Source organism: Acinonyx jubatus, chromosome A1 (genome assembly GCF_027475565.1).
Source record: "Acinonyx jubatus isolate Ajub_Pintada_27869175 chromosome A1, VMU_Ajub_asm_v1.0, whole genome shotgun sequence".
In the NCBI taxonomy this organism is placed as follows: domain Eukaryota; kingdom Metazoa; phylum Chordata; class Mammalia; order Carnivora; family Felidae; genus Acinonyx; species Acinonyx jubatus.
The window spans coordinates 103,743,678-103,759,521 of record NC_069380.1 but is presented as its reverse complement, the minus strand read 5'-3'; the positions used below and the strand labels follow the sequence as shown (position 1 = coordinate 103,759,521).

Genomic DNA, 15,844 nt, shown 5'->3' with positions numbered 1-15,844 from the left:
TGTCCTCTTTATTTTCTCATTTATGGTCCCAATTAACCTGGGGTCTGGCACACAACAGGGGCTTGAAGAATTTTTGTTGAACAAATAAATGAAAGGAAATAAAATTCTAAAATCTAATAAGGCCGCATAAATACTCTCAAGCCATGTCTTGATCCTTTTTTCTTTAAGAGTCATTACTGGCAATAAACAGATCTATAGTCTGAATTAAAAGATTGTTCCTCCTCAACGTGGTCCAGATTAATGACTGTGATTGAGAAGTGAGCAAGCAAAATGCTACATAATTAGGTTCTCCTCAAGACATTACTTGGATTTAAACACACGACAAATGCATAGAGCTTTCACTGAAAAAAGAAAAAAGTAATCTAAAAATAAGGATAATGTGTCTTAGAGCCATATATTCTTTTCTTGATTACATTTACTAAAAGATTTTGTAAAATCTTATGTATCCCCTCCTCTCTTAAAAATCCCATTAACCAATGTCAACGGCCTCCATTTTTAACTCTGCAATTCTATTTTCCCCACAGCACTGGCTGTGAGACTACTAGCAAGATGTATGATTCGCCGCAAGGTTTGGCTGATGTTGACTTCTGGTAATTGAGGTAAGGCCAATGCCAAAATTGCTGAATCAAATATTTACAGGTCAATGGATTTCTGGAACACCATTTGCAAGATTTAAGGCAGGATCAAGAAACATATCCTGACGACGATGCCAATGAGGCATTGAAATCATTACTGAGAAGGAAAGGCCAAAGCCCCATCTGTTAGGCTCGTCCTGGAGGTTGGAACGAATAAAGCTCTTCAGACAGTGCTATCAAGGACAGCTCCACAAGGGACAGAGACCTATTACAGTCTCCTCCCCACTCCACTGCAACAGAACAGCGCCACGAACTGAGGTGTGGGACAGAGATAATAATTCTGCACACGGTACCTGAGAAGGGAAGGCAGACCTTTCCACGTAATGAGACACTTACTTCTCTGACACGTGGTGCCTCGGAACCCTGGCGCGCACTCACAGATGCCATCATCTGGGGAGCACGAAGCCCCATTTTTGCAGTAGCAGGGCAGAGAGCAGTTGGGGCCCCAGCGTCCCTCAGCACACACGCTGTCACAGTGGACACCTGAAACAATGCACACGGGCAAGGCTGACTAAGAGGCAGTGGGGGCTGGTGTCTCTGGGACACAAAGTCCCAGACGAGGAGGAGGAGGAGGACAGTCATGGTATCCAAGCTGGGTTATCTCTGCAATGATGAGCGGGATGGCATAAGGTTTAAAATTCACTTATATACGTCAGTACATCATCATACACTGTGTCATCATGTATCGTATCATCGTAGCATTAAAATAATCCCAGGGTGATTTTCTACCAAGTCATAAAAGAGCAGGAATAAAACACCTTTGTTATACTGATTTTTTTATTTTTTACATATACATAATTTATTGTCGCGTTAGTGATGTTTCTTTTTTAGAATGGTGAAGCAAATGGGAAGCCCAAGGGCTCTGTCTATTAAAGGCAAAATTTATCAAAAATATTTTTATCAGTGAGCCCTCAGCAACTTCCTTCTTCCCCCATCCTTTATCTTTGCAGAAAAACCAAGTGTAAAAAAGATAAAAAGAAGTAAAAAGTGGTTAAATTGTTTTACATAAAGAAAACTCTCCCCCTGGAGCACACACCATCTTAAAACATTTTGACGATAGGGGCACCTGGGTGGCTCAGTCAGGTGAGCGTCCAACTTTGGCTCAGGTCACGATATCTTGGTTCATGGGTTCAAGCCCTGCACCAGGCTCTATGCTGACGGCTTGGAGCCTGCTTTGGACGTTGCGTCTCCCTCTCTCTCTGCCCCTCCCTAGCTCATGCTCTGTCTGTCTGTCTCTCTCTCTCTCTCAAAAATAAATAAGCATTAAAAAATTTAAATAATAATGAAAATTAAAGAAAAAAACATTTTGATGCTACATTGTACAGGATGGAAAGATATACTAATCTATGCCACTAAATTCCTCTTTAAGAATTGAATCTGGCACTGGGCAGATAAAGGCAGAATATCACAACTGATCTTATTTGCAGCTGTTGTCCAAGTTATTGATTATTAGGATACTACTCTATGTAGGTGTTTAACTATCACCCGGAAACAGAAATTCTAGAGTTGCTCATGAATGAACAAATGCCTAAGGAAAATGCAAGGGAAAAAGCAAAGTCGCAAAAATAAAAATAAAACCAGGTTTTACGTGAGGTAAAGAGAAGTCTCTTTGGGAAGTTTGTGTTTGAAATACAACAGGGGCCTCTTTCTTGTAAGTCAGAATTCTCCCCAAGTCAAAGACACGCTCTTTGCATTGAGAAGCAGCGAGTTATAATTAGTAGTGAACTGGCAACTGCTGGCTTCAGACCAAGTGCAAACACAGTAAGAACAAGCACGCACACACTTAGGGATCCAGAATGCTGTCACCACCCAGCACCAAGGAAGCTGAGAAAGCCATGTTTTGTATTACAGTTTTTGCTTCGAAATTGATTAGGAGAAAAGTTACCGTGGCCCAAACCTTACAACAGAAGCAGCCCCAAACCATAATGTGAACGTTGCTAATTGGCACAGTCATTTCTGCTGAGCCATAACTCCACTTTTGGCTGTTCCCGTTTCCTCCTTCTGAAAATCTCCCACATGGTAAAGGCTGTTAAGTAGGCATGAAAGCTCACAGACCTCATTGTGTCTAGCTTGAGCCAACAAAAGACTATTATTTTAGCTCGCGCTGCTGGCTGAAGTAGATCAGACCTGTTAGAAGCTGACTGGGGTTCAAGGATTCCCTGTAGAATAAAATATGGAATTTTGGCCTCCTGTGATTTTTTTTTTTCTTGAGTTGACAAACATACGATCTTTTCTTTTTCTTTTCAAATCTCTTTTGAAAAGCTGAGGTGGAATCCCAAAATGCTATGCTCACCAAATGTGATTCAGCAGCTATAGAGTTGTATCTGGTGTTTGGGCTCGCACCTACACGAGGCAGGGCATTTAGTAAGGAGTAAACCACTTCAAAAAGAGACTGCAAATGGAAAAATTTTGTTTTAAGAACTTAAAGGAAGTACTAACAAGGGTAATCTTGTGAAGGGTCACAGGCTTCACTCTCTTTTCAAATTCAGGTTCTGAGTGCTGACCATGAGCTAGGGCCCTATTTAATGGCACCTAAGACGGGGGGGGGGGGGGGGGGCGGATTCCTGCTTGACAGATATTCAGACAACTCTGGCCATTTTGGTTTGCAGCCATCCATGCAAATCCCAGTAAGGACTTTGGAGAAGTAGAAGTTGAAAATCATCCTGAAAATTAGTCCTCATTTCTGGCACATTGTTGTGGGGTGGGAGCTTGAGGAAAGGGGAAGGGGCGGGATTTAGCCATTTATGGTGTTTTGGTTCATCAGCTACTTGCCAAATCTCTCCACCACATTAAATAGATGCAGCTAAATCAGAATGGAATACACTTGAGGTCAAAATTATCTGCTGCTTTTTTTGCATTATAGATTATCATAATTTATATGTGAGTTAGCACATTCTCAATCAGAGCATGTTAAGAAAACTGACCCCAGCACAGATTGGTAAATCTGAATAAAGTGATCCTTTATTTCATATCTGATTCCTCTTCCCTAATAGGTTTGTCCAGCTGGATAGCACAGCCATCTGTCATAATCAACTTTATCGAGGTAATTTTCATAGAGTAACAAGGCCCACGATATAGCAAAGAGATCCATTACAATGATACGCTTGTTTCACATGATTTACCCATGATTTCATTTCCAGAGAATCACGGGGAATTTTAGAGATCATCTATCAAATCTGCTGTCTCCAATCATAAAAGAATATTTCAGCAGAACCAAGCCTACTTTTAAATATCTTTTATTTCAGGATTGCAAATAAGTCTCCCCTTTGAAAGTAAGTTATAGTAATTCTATGACCAACTTCCTCTAAAAATTCAACCTCTTTTCTTTTTCTCTACCATCAGTAAAATGAGTCATCACTTTTCAGATATTAATGCCTAATCTATTTGTAGACAAACATAAAGTATGCCTCAGGGGGCAATTCTAGAAAAAAGCATGAAGCTGCATTTTTTCCCCTTGCTGTCCTATTTTCTCCTACTGATACTCCTCCCCCTCAGAGCTCTGTGCCCTCCTATTATCTTTCCTTTCATCTTATAGTCAGGAAAAGGTAAGGTAAATTGATTACTGTTGAGTTGTTACCTTCTCTAGAGAATACTAATATTTTAAGAGAATACACACATGAGGAGCCTAAGAAATAAATCTCTAATTGTGAACTATCAGACACTGAGGCTCACAGAGGGGGTCCCTGGGTAAGTGTTTCTCTAGGCCACACTAGGTATACGGCTACTGATGTGACCTCCCTGTAAGACGAACCCTTCAGTAAAACTTTTTTCAGGATAGACAATTATAAGTTTGCTTTAACCTGTGTGTGTGTGATTCCTGAATTATTTCCATTCATCGCATCCCAATCTTTGCAAACTTGCTGGAGTCCTACAAGACATTTTTATGTTTCCTTTTTTATCAAAGACAGAAAAGAGAATTCAACTTAATGAATATTCAAGGGGTCCAGGGGCTATTGGCTTCCTGGTGATAGGTTCTCTAAGAAAGAACTTCAACTCTAGAATGATAACGGCCCCAGAATAGGCACACCTAACCCTGTCTTGGGATCTCAGTCAGAAAAGGAGAGAGCCTGGGAAGGTGGAGAAGGGCTCCAAGCTAATGGAATGGTGGGTGCAAGGCCCAGAAGCCCAAAGAAGCATATGGAAATGGAGGACAGCTGAAACTGGGGTGGGGAAGAACAGGAGAGGTGTTTGGGCAGCCAGGCAGTGGTCACATACCCAAAGCCAGAATGCCACGCTGTGAAGTGTGAGCTTCCCCCTTGGGGTTGACAGGGACCAAATGGACAATGAAGCAGGAGCAGCACATAACTGAATTTGTGGTTTGTAGGAGGGCAGAAGACAGTTTGAGGATGATGGGTCTGGAAGCAAGAAGACCTGTGTCAGGGGGCTGTTTGGGGTTATCCAGGTAAAGGAAAAAAAAAGACAGACATGACAAGGTCTTAAACTAAGTCAAGGGCAGTTGGGATGCAGGTGGGGGGGGGGGATAAATTCCTCAGAAATGCAAGGGACAATGGAGGTGAAAGATCTGTACTTGCACTGGCTCCTCCCGCCTCCATATTCTGCACAGGGAAATGAATGAAGTCTGGAGCTCCGTCAAAGAGAGATGGTGTTTCTGTTCACCACAGTGCCCAGCACACGGAGGGTGTTAAAGATTTGTTGAGTGAATCAAGAAGCACCGTCTCTCTTTCCAACTTGATATTCAGAACTATTTCCAACTGGATGGGAGCAACCATATAATTCTTTCTTTCCCTAAGGAAGTGATGAGAGGCCCATGCAGACCAGAAAACCCAGCATATGTATATTTTATATGCCTCACATGGTGACCTTTCCCATCTAAGGGGGTAGAAATGTCTGCCTTGCTGATTTTTGAGAAGATATACCTTTATGAGCTCAGGCCTGTGTTTTTTAATGCTAGCCCAGATTACAAAGCAACCGAAGAATTAGGGAGGCATCTTGAAGAAGTTGTTTTGGAATGTTTACCGAAGAAGAGATAAAGGCTCTAAGGGGAGTTACTTTAGGAAACAACGCCCTAATGCGTTTGGAAGAGGGGACAAAATGAGAAGGGGGTATCTTTAAATTTGCAAGGATCTCTGGTTCAGTGGAAGCATTTTTTCCTGATCAACGTTCTAACGCTGATAAGGCGATCTGTGAGGGACTGTTTTTGCCAGGACTGAGGACAAAGAGCTCTTTGATAGCCTTCCCAAGTTGCTAGGCAATGGCTGAATGATCGTGATAAACTTCAGCTAAGCAGCTCTAAAGAAATGTTCGTGCATTTCATGCCTGATGCATTATGCCAGCGGCCTCAATGTGAAACCAGCATTCACTAGGCATTTGTGATTGCATGAATGCGGTAAAATAAATCATCTCGGGTGTCATTACTTCTCCCTCTCAGAGATAGAACCCAAACTCCTCGTCTTGCTCATTGTTCGTATTCCTAATGCCCGTACTGCACCCTTTGGGGGCATTAGTGAACGAAGGACATGATTTTCATTCGATGTCTGGTTCCTGAGCAACAAGCTATTAAACATCTATTAGAAGGAAGAGAGGGATTTGTTACTAATAATTGGGCTTGATGAGTATAGAAGAGAAGAGCCAGAGTAAGCGTCATAATACTTTTGCTGCTTTTCTAATCCTCTCGCTAACAAAGCAGAGGCTTACTGTTGGCGTAGAGACGTTCTTCGCTGGTGTAACCACCTGTGCCCACGCTGTGTCCGCCCTGAGAGGACGTGAGTTTCTGCAGGCCAGGAGCTGGCCTCGCTTCACCCTTGGGCTCCCAGCATCCAGCACTGTGGCTGCACACAATTTGGAGGCACTCAACATGTGGTTGTTAAATCAAATCTTTCTATTTGGATACTATGAATTGTAAAGATGGATTAAAAAAGGATCTGCTTTACAGAGATGACCAAGTTGGAAAGGACATCCTGATAAACCATATAAACCATCGATGTGTGCATTTGTAGCTGCAAGACAAAAACACCAGAGGGCATGACCTGCCTCAGTCCGGACCTGGATAAAAGTAAACAGAACAGACTGCTAAGCAGATGGGGGGCCCTGGGAGCTCTGGCTTTTTCTGCAGCCATTCTTTTGGGAAGGCAAGCCCCTTCCTCCACTCTCACCTCAGGGACTCCACCTTCTGCTTTTACAGGACTCCCTCCCCGACAAAACTGCATAGATAGAGAGACATAAATGCTGCATAAATGTTGTCCACTCTTCAACACCCTGCTTGATTGGATGCATGCATGTTCATTAAAGCTCACTTCCACTTGCACTTTGATGTCACTGCATGAAGAATTGGGTTCCGCCTTATTATAACAACTCAGGCATCACTAACACCACAGGAGAGATCACTTTGGCACAGATCAGTAGCTAAAGCAGCAGTTCACTTACTCACCTGGTCAACCTTGGAGAATTTGGGGAAACACACACATTTCCTCTTTGTAATGCCCCCTGCCTCCTGGCTGGGCTCCAATAAGCACCCCACCTCTCTCCCTACTCTCTGTGCCCCTCCTTACCCTCCTACATAGTTGCCAGTCCCTCTCTCTTTCCCAAGGCTTCGAGAGGTTGATTTGGTGCCTTCAACTCTTTCCTCTTAGTTTAGCATTTAACTTTTTTTTTTCTGCCATGAATGCATCCCTAAGCCTTTTGCCACTGGTTATGAGGATTCTGCCACAGAAATGCTCCCTGCAACCCCCACCTCTTCAATAGTGAGAGTAAACACGCATGACAGAGGCCAGTCTACAGACGGGTAATTGTCACTGCATGAGCCACTGGTGCAACCTTTTTTAAGCAGGCTTCACACCTAAGAGCCCAACCTGGGGCTTGAACTCACAACCCTGAGATCAAGACCTGAGGTGAGATCAAGAGTCAGATGCATAACCGACTGGGCCACCCAAGCGCCGATGCATAACTTGTGAAATGACAAATGAGGCCACCAAGTAAGGTTGTGCAGGCTGTACACTACACAAGAGCCTCTGGCCACAGGGCTAAGTGAGGGCAGAAATCCACCTGCCAAGCAGTACAACCTGAAAGATTTCCAAACCTTCTCCAAATTTGTGCAAAAGGTGCTTTATGGACAGGCAATAGCTCTGCCTTCTTCATGCACCCCCCAGCTCATCATTCACCAGGTGTGAGGTGGGGACAGGGAATACACAAGTTAAAAAAGTTCCCAGGTGACAGTGATCTTAGCCAGAACTTGGAACCAGGCTGGGGACGGCATATGTTCCCCCACAGCCAGAATGAAATCTTGATTAACTATAATACTCAGTGAAGAGGTGTTTTGGCTGACTGAAGTCAGGGCAAAAAGGGAGGAAAAAAGTCAGCATGTGTCTACTGTTTTTGGAAAATACTTTATAAAGCATATTACTTTACTACTGTGGAAATACACAAACATACACAAACACAACTAATTACATTTCTTTGACATCTGGGACTTCAAAATAATCATTTGAAAAGCCAATCTCACTTTACAGCAGTGTGCGTGTGTGTGTGTGTGTGTGTGTGTGTGTGTAGAGGTGTGGGAGAAGGAGCCCAGGACACAGCCTATATTTTGGATAGTGTTTCATTTTCCCCCATTTTTTTTTGCTACAATCTGCCTCTTTTGGTAAAGTAATCAATGGGCTAAAAAAATCCATATATTAAGGTTTTAAATAACTACATATAGTAAAAGTCCTTGTCTTTTTTTTTAATTTTTTTTAACGTTTTTTATTTATTTTTGGGACAGAGAGAGACACAGCATGAACGGGGGAGGGGCAGAGAGAGAGGGAGACACAGAATCCGAAGCAGGCTCCAGGCTCTGAGCCATCAGCCCAGAGCCCGACGTGGGGCTCGAACTCACAGACCGTGAGATCGTGACCTGAGCTGAAGTCGCAGGCTTAACCGACTGAGCCACCCAGGCGCCCCTGTCCTTGTCTTTTTTTAATGGTACATTTCTTTTGGAAGTAGTATTTGAGATGTCAGATGTACCTTTTGCTTTGAGTAATCTGTACGGCCGTACATTTTGAAAACTTGTTTTAGAACCAGGTAAAATGGAAATATCAATGATAGAAATAGAGTCTCAGTTCCTTTAAAAGAAAAAGCCAATCAAACATTGAAATGATGGTAAAGTCATGAGGAGTGGTGGATGAACCCAACCATGAAAAAGCAAGCTGATTCTCTTAGGTTGGCATATGATTTCCTCAATTTAGACGTGTCCATTTCTTCGTAAAAAGGGATAAAGCTCTCCCTTATCTCTGGCTATCAACCCAGAGGACTGATGAGCAGCTCCCCACAGCATGCTCAGTGACCCAGCACTGTTGGTGACTCTGTGCCTTCTTACTGATTTGGCCAGGGGAAGAACCCAGTCCCCCTGTCAACTGCATTGAAGCCCCACTATTAATCTACACATGACTACCTTGTCCGGTGATACTTAACATCTCAGCTAAAGCAATCTCGGCAACAGGGAGAAGAGGCGTCTGAATCATTTACTTCCCTAGGCTCATGTTATTTATCGGGCCCTGCACCTGGTATCCAAATGAAAAGCAAGGCTTTCTTTATGTTGAGAAACATTCTTACGAGGCACTTACTCAAAAGCAAGTTTGTTGATAAAAATTTCTGGGTCTCCCCAGGGCTGACAATGAAATGGTATTCTATGTAAATTACACAGAGTCTACTCTGCCTTCCTTTTGGGAAAATAAACAATTCTTTGTGCAATTGGAGGGTGCTTTCTGGAGCTCCAGAAGCCTTCTTTTCCTCTATCTACATTTGCTTATACCAAGTGTGTTCTGTGAATGTGGTGGATGACTTCTCTTTAAAAAAAAAAGTCTCAGAGCAATCTTAGATCCTCACAGATCAACAGCTTACACAGAAGACCCAGAGAAATGAGACACTGGGGCCATGAAGCAAAGAGACAGTGGGGCAACCAGTCACAGATGGACAGAGCATTACGAGATTATGCTGTGTGACAAAGTTGCTGCATTCCCGCAGGAGCTCCATAGGTCTAAGGCCAGATGGGATAATTTGTCTTACCCCATGACCCAGACTGTGGAATGTAACAAACACATTTTCTGGCTGGCTTCAGGCCAAATCATATCTCCTGCTTTTTTCATGTAGACTAGAGTATGCCTTTCACAGTCTGGCTCTAAATCATCAAAGCAGGTAGATACTTGGGCAGTGACTCGTGTGTTCGAGAACACCTCACACTTCCTCTAAAGTCATAAAACAAAAGTGGATTTGGTGGAGCATGGTCCCAAACGGATGACAGGTCCTCTCTGTTAGAAAAGTTCTGAACTTGCCAGGGGGTTCAACTATTTAACCCATTGCTATTTAACTTCATTGTGGTCACAGAGAACTTGGTACCAGTCATTCAATTTGAGAACTTCAAGAACCCTAGGGAAGTCACAAAATCTGGTCTATTCCCTTGAGCGATGTAGTTGTAGCACTGAGTGAGAGCCCCGCAGAAACATGGGGAGGTGGAATTTCACAATGTGAAGTCAGAATTATCTCAGCTTTTGCAGGTCAAGGAGAAACTAGAGGGTGAGGGAGTCCTTGTGTTTGTGGATAACTCCTATTGACAGAAAAAGTCCATGACCCCAGCCTTGGTCTGTTTCCCAAGGTAGCTCTCAGACACTAGAAATCAAGCACATGACAGCTCATCTCAGTTTACTCCTGTCAGAAGCCAAAGCAGCTCTCAACAAATTCCAAAGGACTGAGAGACTCTGCTGAAGAGGTCACTGATGACATTTCCCGTTCAAGGATGTGAAGACGTGTATTGTCAGGTTGGTAATACTCCCCACATTGATCTATAAACTCAATCCTCATTAAATCCACAGTGTTTCTTCACAGGAATTGGCATGTTGGCCCTCAAATTCATAGAGAAGTTCAAAGGACCCGGGATAGCCCAAGCAATCTTGAAAAAGAAGACCGAAGTTGGAGGACTCACACTTCTCACATTTTAAAACTTTCTACAGAATTATAATAATCCAAACAGCATGGTGCTGACATAAGGATAGACACACATATCAATGTAATAGAAGTGAGAGTCCAGACATAAATACTCTCACATTTATGGCCACTGCTTTTTGGCAAGGGTATCTAGATGGTGAGGGTGGGGCAAGGGAAGAATGACCTTCTCAACACATGATGCTGGACCAACTGGATATCAGCATGCAAAAGAACAAAGTTGGACCCTCACCTCACACCATATATAAAAACAAACTCAAAATGGATCAAAGACCTAAATGTAAAAGCTAGAACTCTGAAATGCTTAGAAGAATACACAGGCACGAATCTTTGTGACCTTGGACTAGACAATGGTTTCTTAGACTTGACACCAAAAGCACGAGGAACAAAAGAAAAAACACAGACAAGCTGAACTTCATCACAATAAAAACTTTTCTATGGAAATAGACAGCATGAAGAAAGTGAAAAAGTAACACACAGAATGGGTATATTTGCAAATCTGATAAGGAATATCTGATAAGGAATATATAGGTAGAATATGTAAAGAAATATTACAACTTGGGGTGCCTGGGTGGCTCAGTCAGTTGAGCATCTGACTTCCAGCTCAGGTCATGATCTTGCGGTTTGTGGGTTCGAGCCCTGTGTCGGGCTCTGTGTGACAGCTCAGAGCCTGGAGCCTGCTGCAGATTCTGTGTCTCCTTCTCTCTCTGCCCCTCCCCCAATCGTTCTCTCTCTCTCTCTCTCTCTCTCTCTCTCTCTCTCAAAAATGAATAAATGTTAAAAAAAATTTTTAAAGAAATATTATGACTCAACTATAAAAAGACAAATGACCCAATGAAAAAATGAGCAAAGTATGGCCGAAATGAAATCCAAAGATGCTTAACATCATCACCTGTTAGGGAAATGCAAATCAAAAATTCAATGAATTAACATTTCACACCACTAGGATGGCTTTAATCAAAAAGACAGATAATAAAAAGTTTTGGTGAGTATACAGGAACCTCACATAACTGGTGGGAATGTAAAACAGAGCAGCTGCTTTGAAATCCAGTGTAGCAATTCCTCAAAAAGTTAAACTTAGAGTTATCACACAACCCAGCAATTCCACCCCGGAATACATACCAACTATACACACATCCAGACAAAAACTTGTACTATGTTCATAACAGCATTATCCAAAATAGCCAGAAAGTGGAAACAACTCAAATGCCCATCACAGATGAATGTGCAAATAAAATGTGGTCTGCCCATACCATGGAATATTAGCCAGCACCCAAAAGGAATGAAAGAATGATATATGCTCCAAAACGAATGAACCTTGAAAACAAGCCAAGAGAAGGAAGCTAGTCACCAAAGACCACATATTCCATGAATCCATACAGTATCGGAAGAGGCAAATCTATGGAGACAGAAAGTAGATTAGTGGTTGCCTAGGGTATGGAGAAGGGAGATAAGGTTGCCTAGTGGTGAGGTGGGGGTAAATGGAAAATGACTTTTAGTGAGTATTAATGGGGTTTCTTTATGAATTGATGAAAATCTTCTAAAAATGATAGTGATGATGGTCGTACAATTCTTTGAACATATGAAAAGCCAATGAATTATACAATTTAAATAGGTGAATTCTATGGTATATCTTTCTGTCTCTGCCTCTCTCTCTCTCTCCATATACATATATATACATGTAAACACACACACCACACACACACACACACACACACACACACACACCACACACACACACACACACACACACACACACACACACACACGAAGAGGTTGCTGCTTATCAGCACTTATCACCAGGTCCTGTCATATAATTCTCAGAAGTCCTCATCCATGCTCAGAATTAATCTCCACCTAACTGCCTCTTCCCCAGCACTTTCTGGAAGAAGTTGTGCATGGCAGAGGGTGCAGTAATTAAGAGAGCAAAGCAATGGTGCAAATCCTGTCTCTCACATTTACTGACCCTGCAGCCTTGATCAAGCCACTCAACTTTTCGGTGCCTCAGTTTCTTTGTCTGTAAAAAAGACAGAAAAATATTTTCTACCTCACAGAGCTGCTGCGAGCCTGCAGTAAGCATTCAAAAAACATTACTTATTATTTCTTCGTTCTTCCTTTTATGCATTTTTGCTAAAAGGTAAGACCACCCTGACTCCATAATTTCCTAAATGTCACATCTCTGGTATGGATGCAAAAGACTCTCCTCTGAAAGGTCCACGTTCTCAAAATATGAACCATCACTAAAGGGGGCACTGGCTTGTTACTACCAATTTCTCTTTTAGAGGACAAGTTAAGAAACCATGTTGGAAGGTACTGAAGAATCACCAATACGGAGATAGTTCTGCCCTACAAGTCTCCCACTCTTCTCTAAATATAGATACAAATATATTTAGATACAAACACAACAGATACAAACATACACACACACACACACACACACACACACACACACAGATGACTTCGAATGAGAATTCTGAAAAGAGAGTTTTGGTTCATCTAACTACCTCTGGTCCCTAGTTTCCCAGCACTTCACTCTCAAATGGCACATTAGCAATCAACATTTTATTTTACTTTCAGAAGAAATGCTCACAAATACACCCAGTTCATTCATCCCAATGTTCAATAATTTTCTTGGTGCCCTCCCATTTGTAATTTTCCTAAATAAGCTTTTAAAATTCTGCTCACACTTTAGGATTTTGTTTCCATTTTTGTGTTTTTTTTTAATTTTTTAACGTTTATTTATTTTTGAGACAGAGAGAGACAGAGCGTGAACAGGGGAGGGGCAGAGAGAGGGAGACACAGAATCTGAAACAGGCTCCAGGCTCTGAGCTGTCAGCACAGAGCCCGACACGGGGCTCGAACTCACGGACCGTGAGATCATGATCTGAGCCGAAGTCGGACGCTTAACCGACCAACCCACCCAGGCGCCCCTCATTTTTGTTTTTAAAAATAGGCTTGACTTGATGTAAGAAACAGAAAAGCAAGATCTCTCTTTGCTTGGGCATTTAGTTCCCTCTCCCGAGTCTGTTGATCACGAGCAAAAACGTCGTTCTTTTTCCAAGTCCACTGTTAGTTTGGTAAACTTCCTGTCTAGAACCATGAAGCCATATTAATAAGGAGAAACTTCCGCCTTTTGGTCACAAAACTGACACTCAATCATATTAGGAAATTTATGACTTAAGAATTATTATAAGAAAAAGGAAGTTTTAAAGCTTTCGTGTCTAGCAATGAACATTTTAATACTTGCATGTTGACCATATTAATATTAATACTTAACATTCTTGCCTCACCAAGGTGAACTTAGTTATATTCTTGTGGTTTATTTCAATCGTTCTTTCCTAAAGTTCAAAAATACCACAGAAGCCTTGATAAACCCTTCACAGCAAAAACATTTTCCCCTCTTGCTGCCCTGAATTCTAACAGTTGGATCTTCAATTGAGGTTCAAGAGAATTGCCCCTATATGTTTCAACAAGAAGTCATTTGGGGTGCCTGGGTGGCTCAGTCGGTTAAGTGCCCAAGTTCAGCTCAGGTCATGATCTCGTGGTTTGGGAGTTTGAGCCCCGTGTCAGGCTCTCTGCTTTCAGCACAGAGCCTGGAGCCTTCTTCAGATTCTGTGTCTCCCTCTCTCTCTGCCCCTCCCAGGCTCACACTCTATCTATCTCTCTTTCTCTCTCAAAAATAAAACAAAACAAAACAAAACAAAAAAGAAATCATTCTCAGATTACAGATTAATTTGGTCTTCTTGGGTAAACCTGTGGCAGTTGACTGGAGATTTTACCCTTTTTCCTTCTCTGAAAAGCTGACCCGTGTGCATTTCTGGAAAGTAGCAAGGGAGAGCACCAGGTGTAACTGGCATGTTTCCCGATTCACGTAGTGGTCCTCGGCTCACCTGACCATCCAGGGAGGCAGCGGCAGTGGCCCGTGGTGGAGTGGCAGCCGTCCGCATGGCTACAGTCACAGCGCTCCGCACAGTTCAGCCCATACGTGCCGTCCTGCATGGGAGACAGCAATGAGGTCACGGAAATCCACAGGGAGAGACGACAGGGACCTCACTCAGCGACTTCAGATCCAGGATCTCCTTTCCTAAACACCTCTCAGCAACATGCATTATAATCACCTCTTCCCGTGTCTTCTCAGCCCCCCAAATGGAGGAGGCAGTGTTTTAAAGTCACTCAAACTGTAGTTTTTGTCCAACAAAATCATGGTCGGTCCTATGAATGATGAAACCAACTATGCCACTAGGCTGATGGGCACATATGCAAATACATGTAAACATGCTAATTAATTAACAGAATCTCTTTTTATCTTATCCTAAGCCACCACCCATAAAAATATTTTCTTTTGGGGCACCTGGGTGGCTCAGTCAGCTAAATGCCTGACTTCGGCTCAGGTCATGATCTCAAGGTTCGTGGGTTGGAGCCCCGCATTGGGCTCTGTGCTGACAGCTCAGAGCCTGGAGCCTGCTTTGGCTTCTACGTCTCCCTCTCTCTCTGCCCCTCTCCCACTCATGTTCTGTCTCTCTCTCAAAAATAAAAAAAAATAAAAAAAAACATTAAAAAAATTAAAAAAATTTTTTTCTTTTGCTCCTAGAGATTTTTATACAGTAGTTCAGTGTTCCCTATAAGGCATGCTACTTGATGGTGGAAAGGGAGGACACTGACTCACATAAAGAAGCTCTACGCTTAAAAGGAAATTGGGACTCCTGGGGGGCTTAGTCAGTTAGGCATCCAACTCTTGGTCATGATCTCTTGGTCATGACTCTTGGTCATGGAGGTCATGATCTCACAGTTCATGAGTTTGAGCCCCCCATCAGGTTCTACACTGGCTCCACGGAGCCTGCTTGGGATTCACTCTCTCCCTCTCTCCATGCCTCCCTCTCTGCCCTTCCCCTGCTTGTATGTGCACACACACCCCCTCAAAATAAATAAATGAGCATTTAAAAATAAAGAAATAAAATTAAAAGAAAATCATAGTGCTAGTTGAATTAAGTTCATTTCCATAACCTGCCAAGGTGATACCAAGAGCCGTAAGGAGAAGTGAAAATCTTCTGTTACTTTTCCTAATTAATGTCCTCTTCTCCGTGAAGAAGTCTAAACAACCCGTGTATTCTGATTCCATCTAATAGAAGGCTGGAGTACTTGTTGGCAAATATTCCTCCCTGGTCTATTCCCAGGCCTTATAGTTGTCACAAGTGTATCAGTTTGGGTCCAACAGAGACAAAACTCTTTGCGGACGTGACCAGTTAGCCCATGGGAGGAATATGGACAGCTTTGCC

The 15,844-nt window shown here is 42.6% G+C and overlaps 1 protein-coding gene across 7 annotated transcripts in view; it reads right to left on the bottom strand.

Moving 5' to 3' along the window:
* The window catches only part of MEGF10 (multiple EGF like domains 10), a 365,291-nt gene that overhangs the window by 27,907 nt on the left and 321,540 nt on the right, over positions 1 to 15,844 (bottom strand). For all 7 annotated transcript variants that reach the window (XM_053220384.1, XM_053220383.1, XM_053220387.1 and 4 more), the window contains 2 exons: positions 14,459 to 14,561; positions 972 to 1,118 (listed from right to left, as the gene is read on the bottom strand). In XM_053220384.1, coding sequence (XP_053076359.1) covers positions 972 to 1,118; positions 14,459 to 14,561 — 250 coding nt within the window. The remainder of the gene's footprint in view (positions 1 to 971; positions 1,119 to 14,458; positions 14,562 to 15,844) is intronic.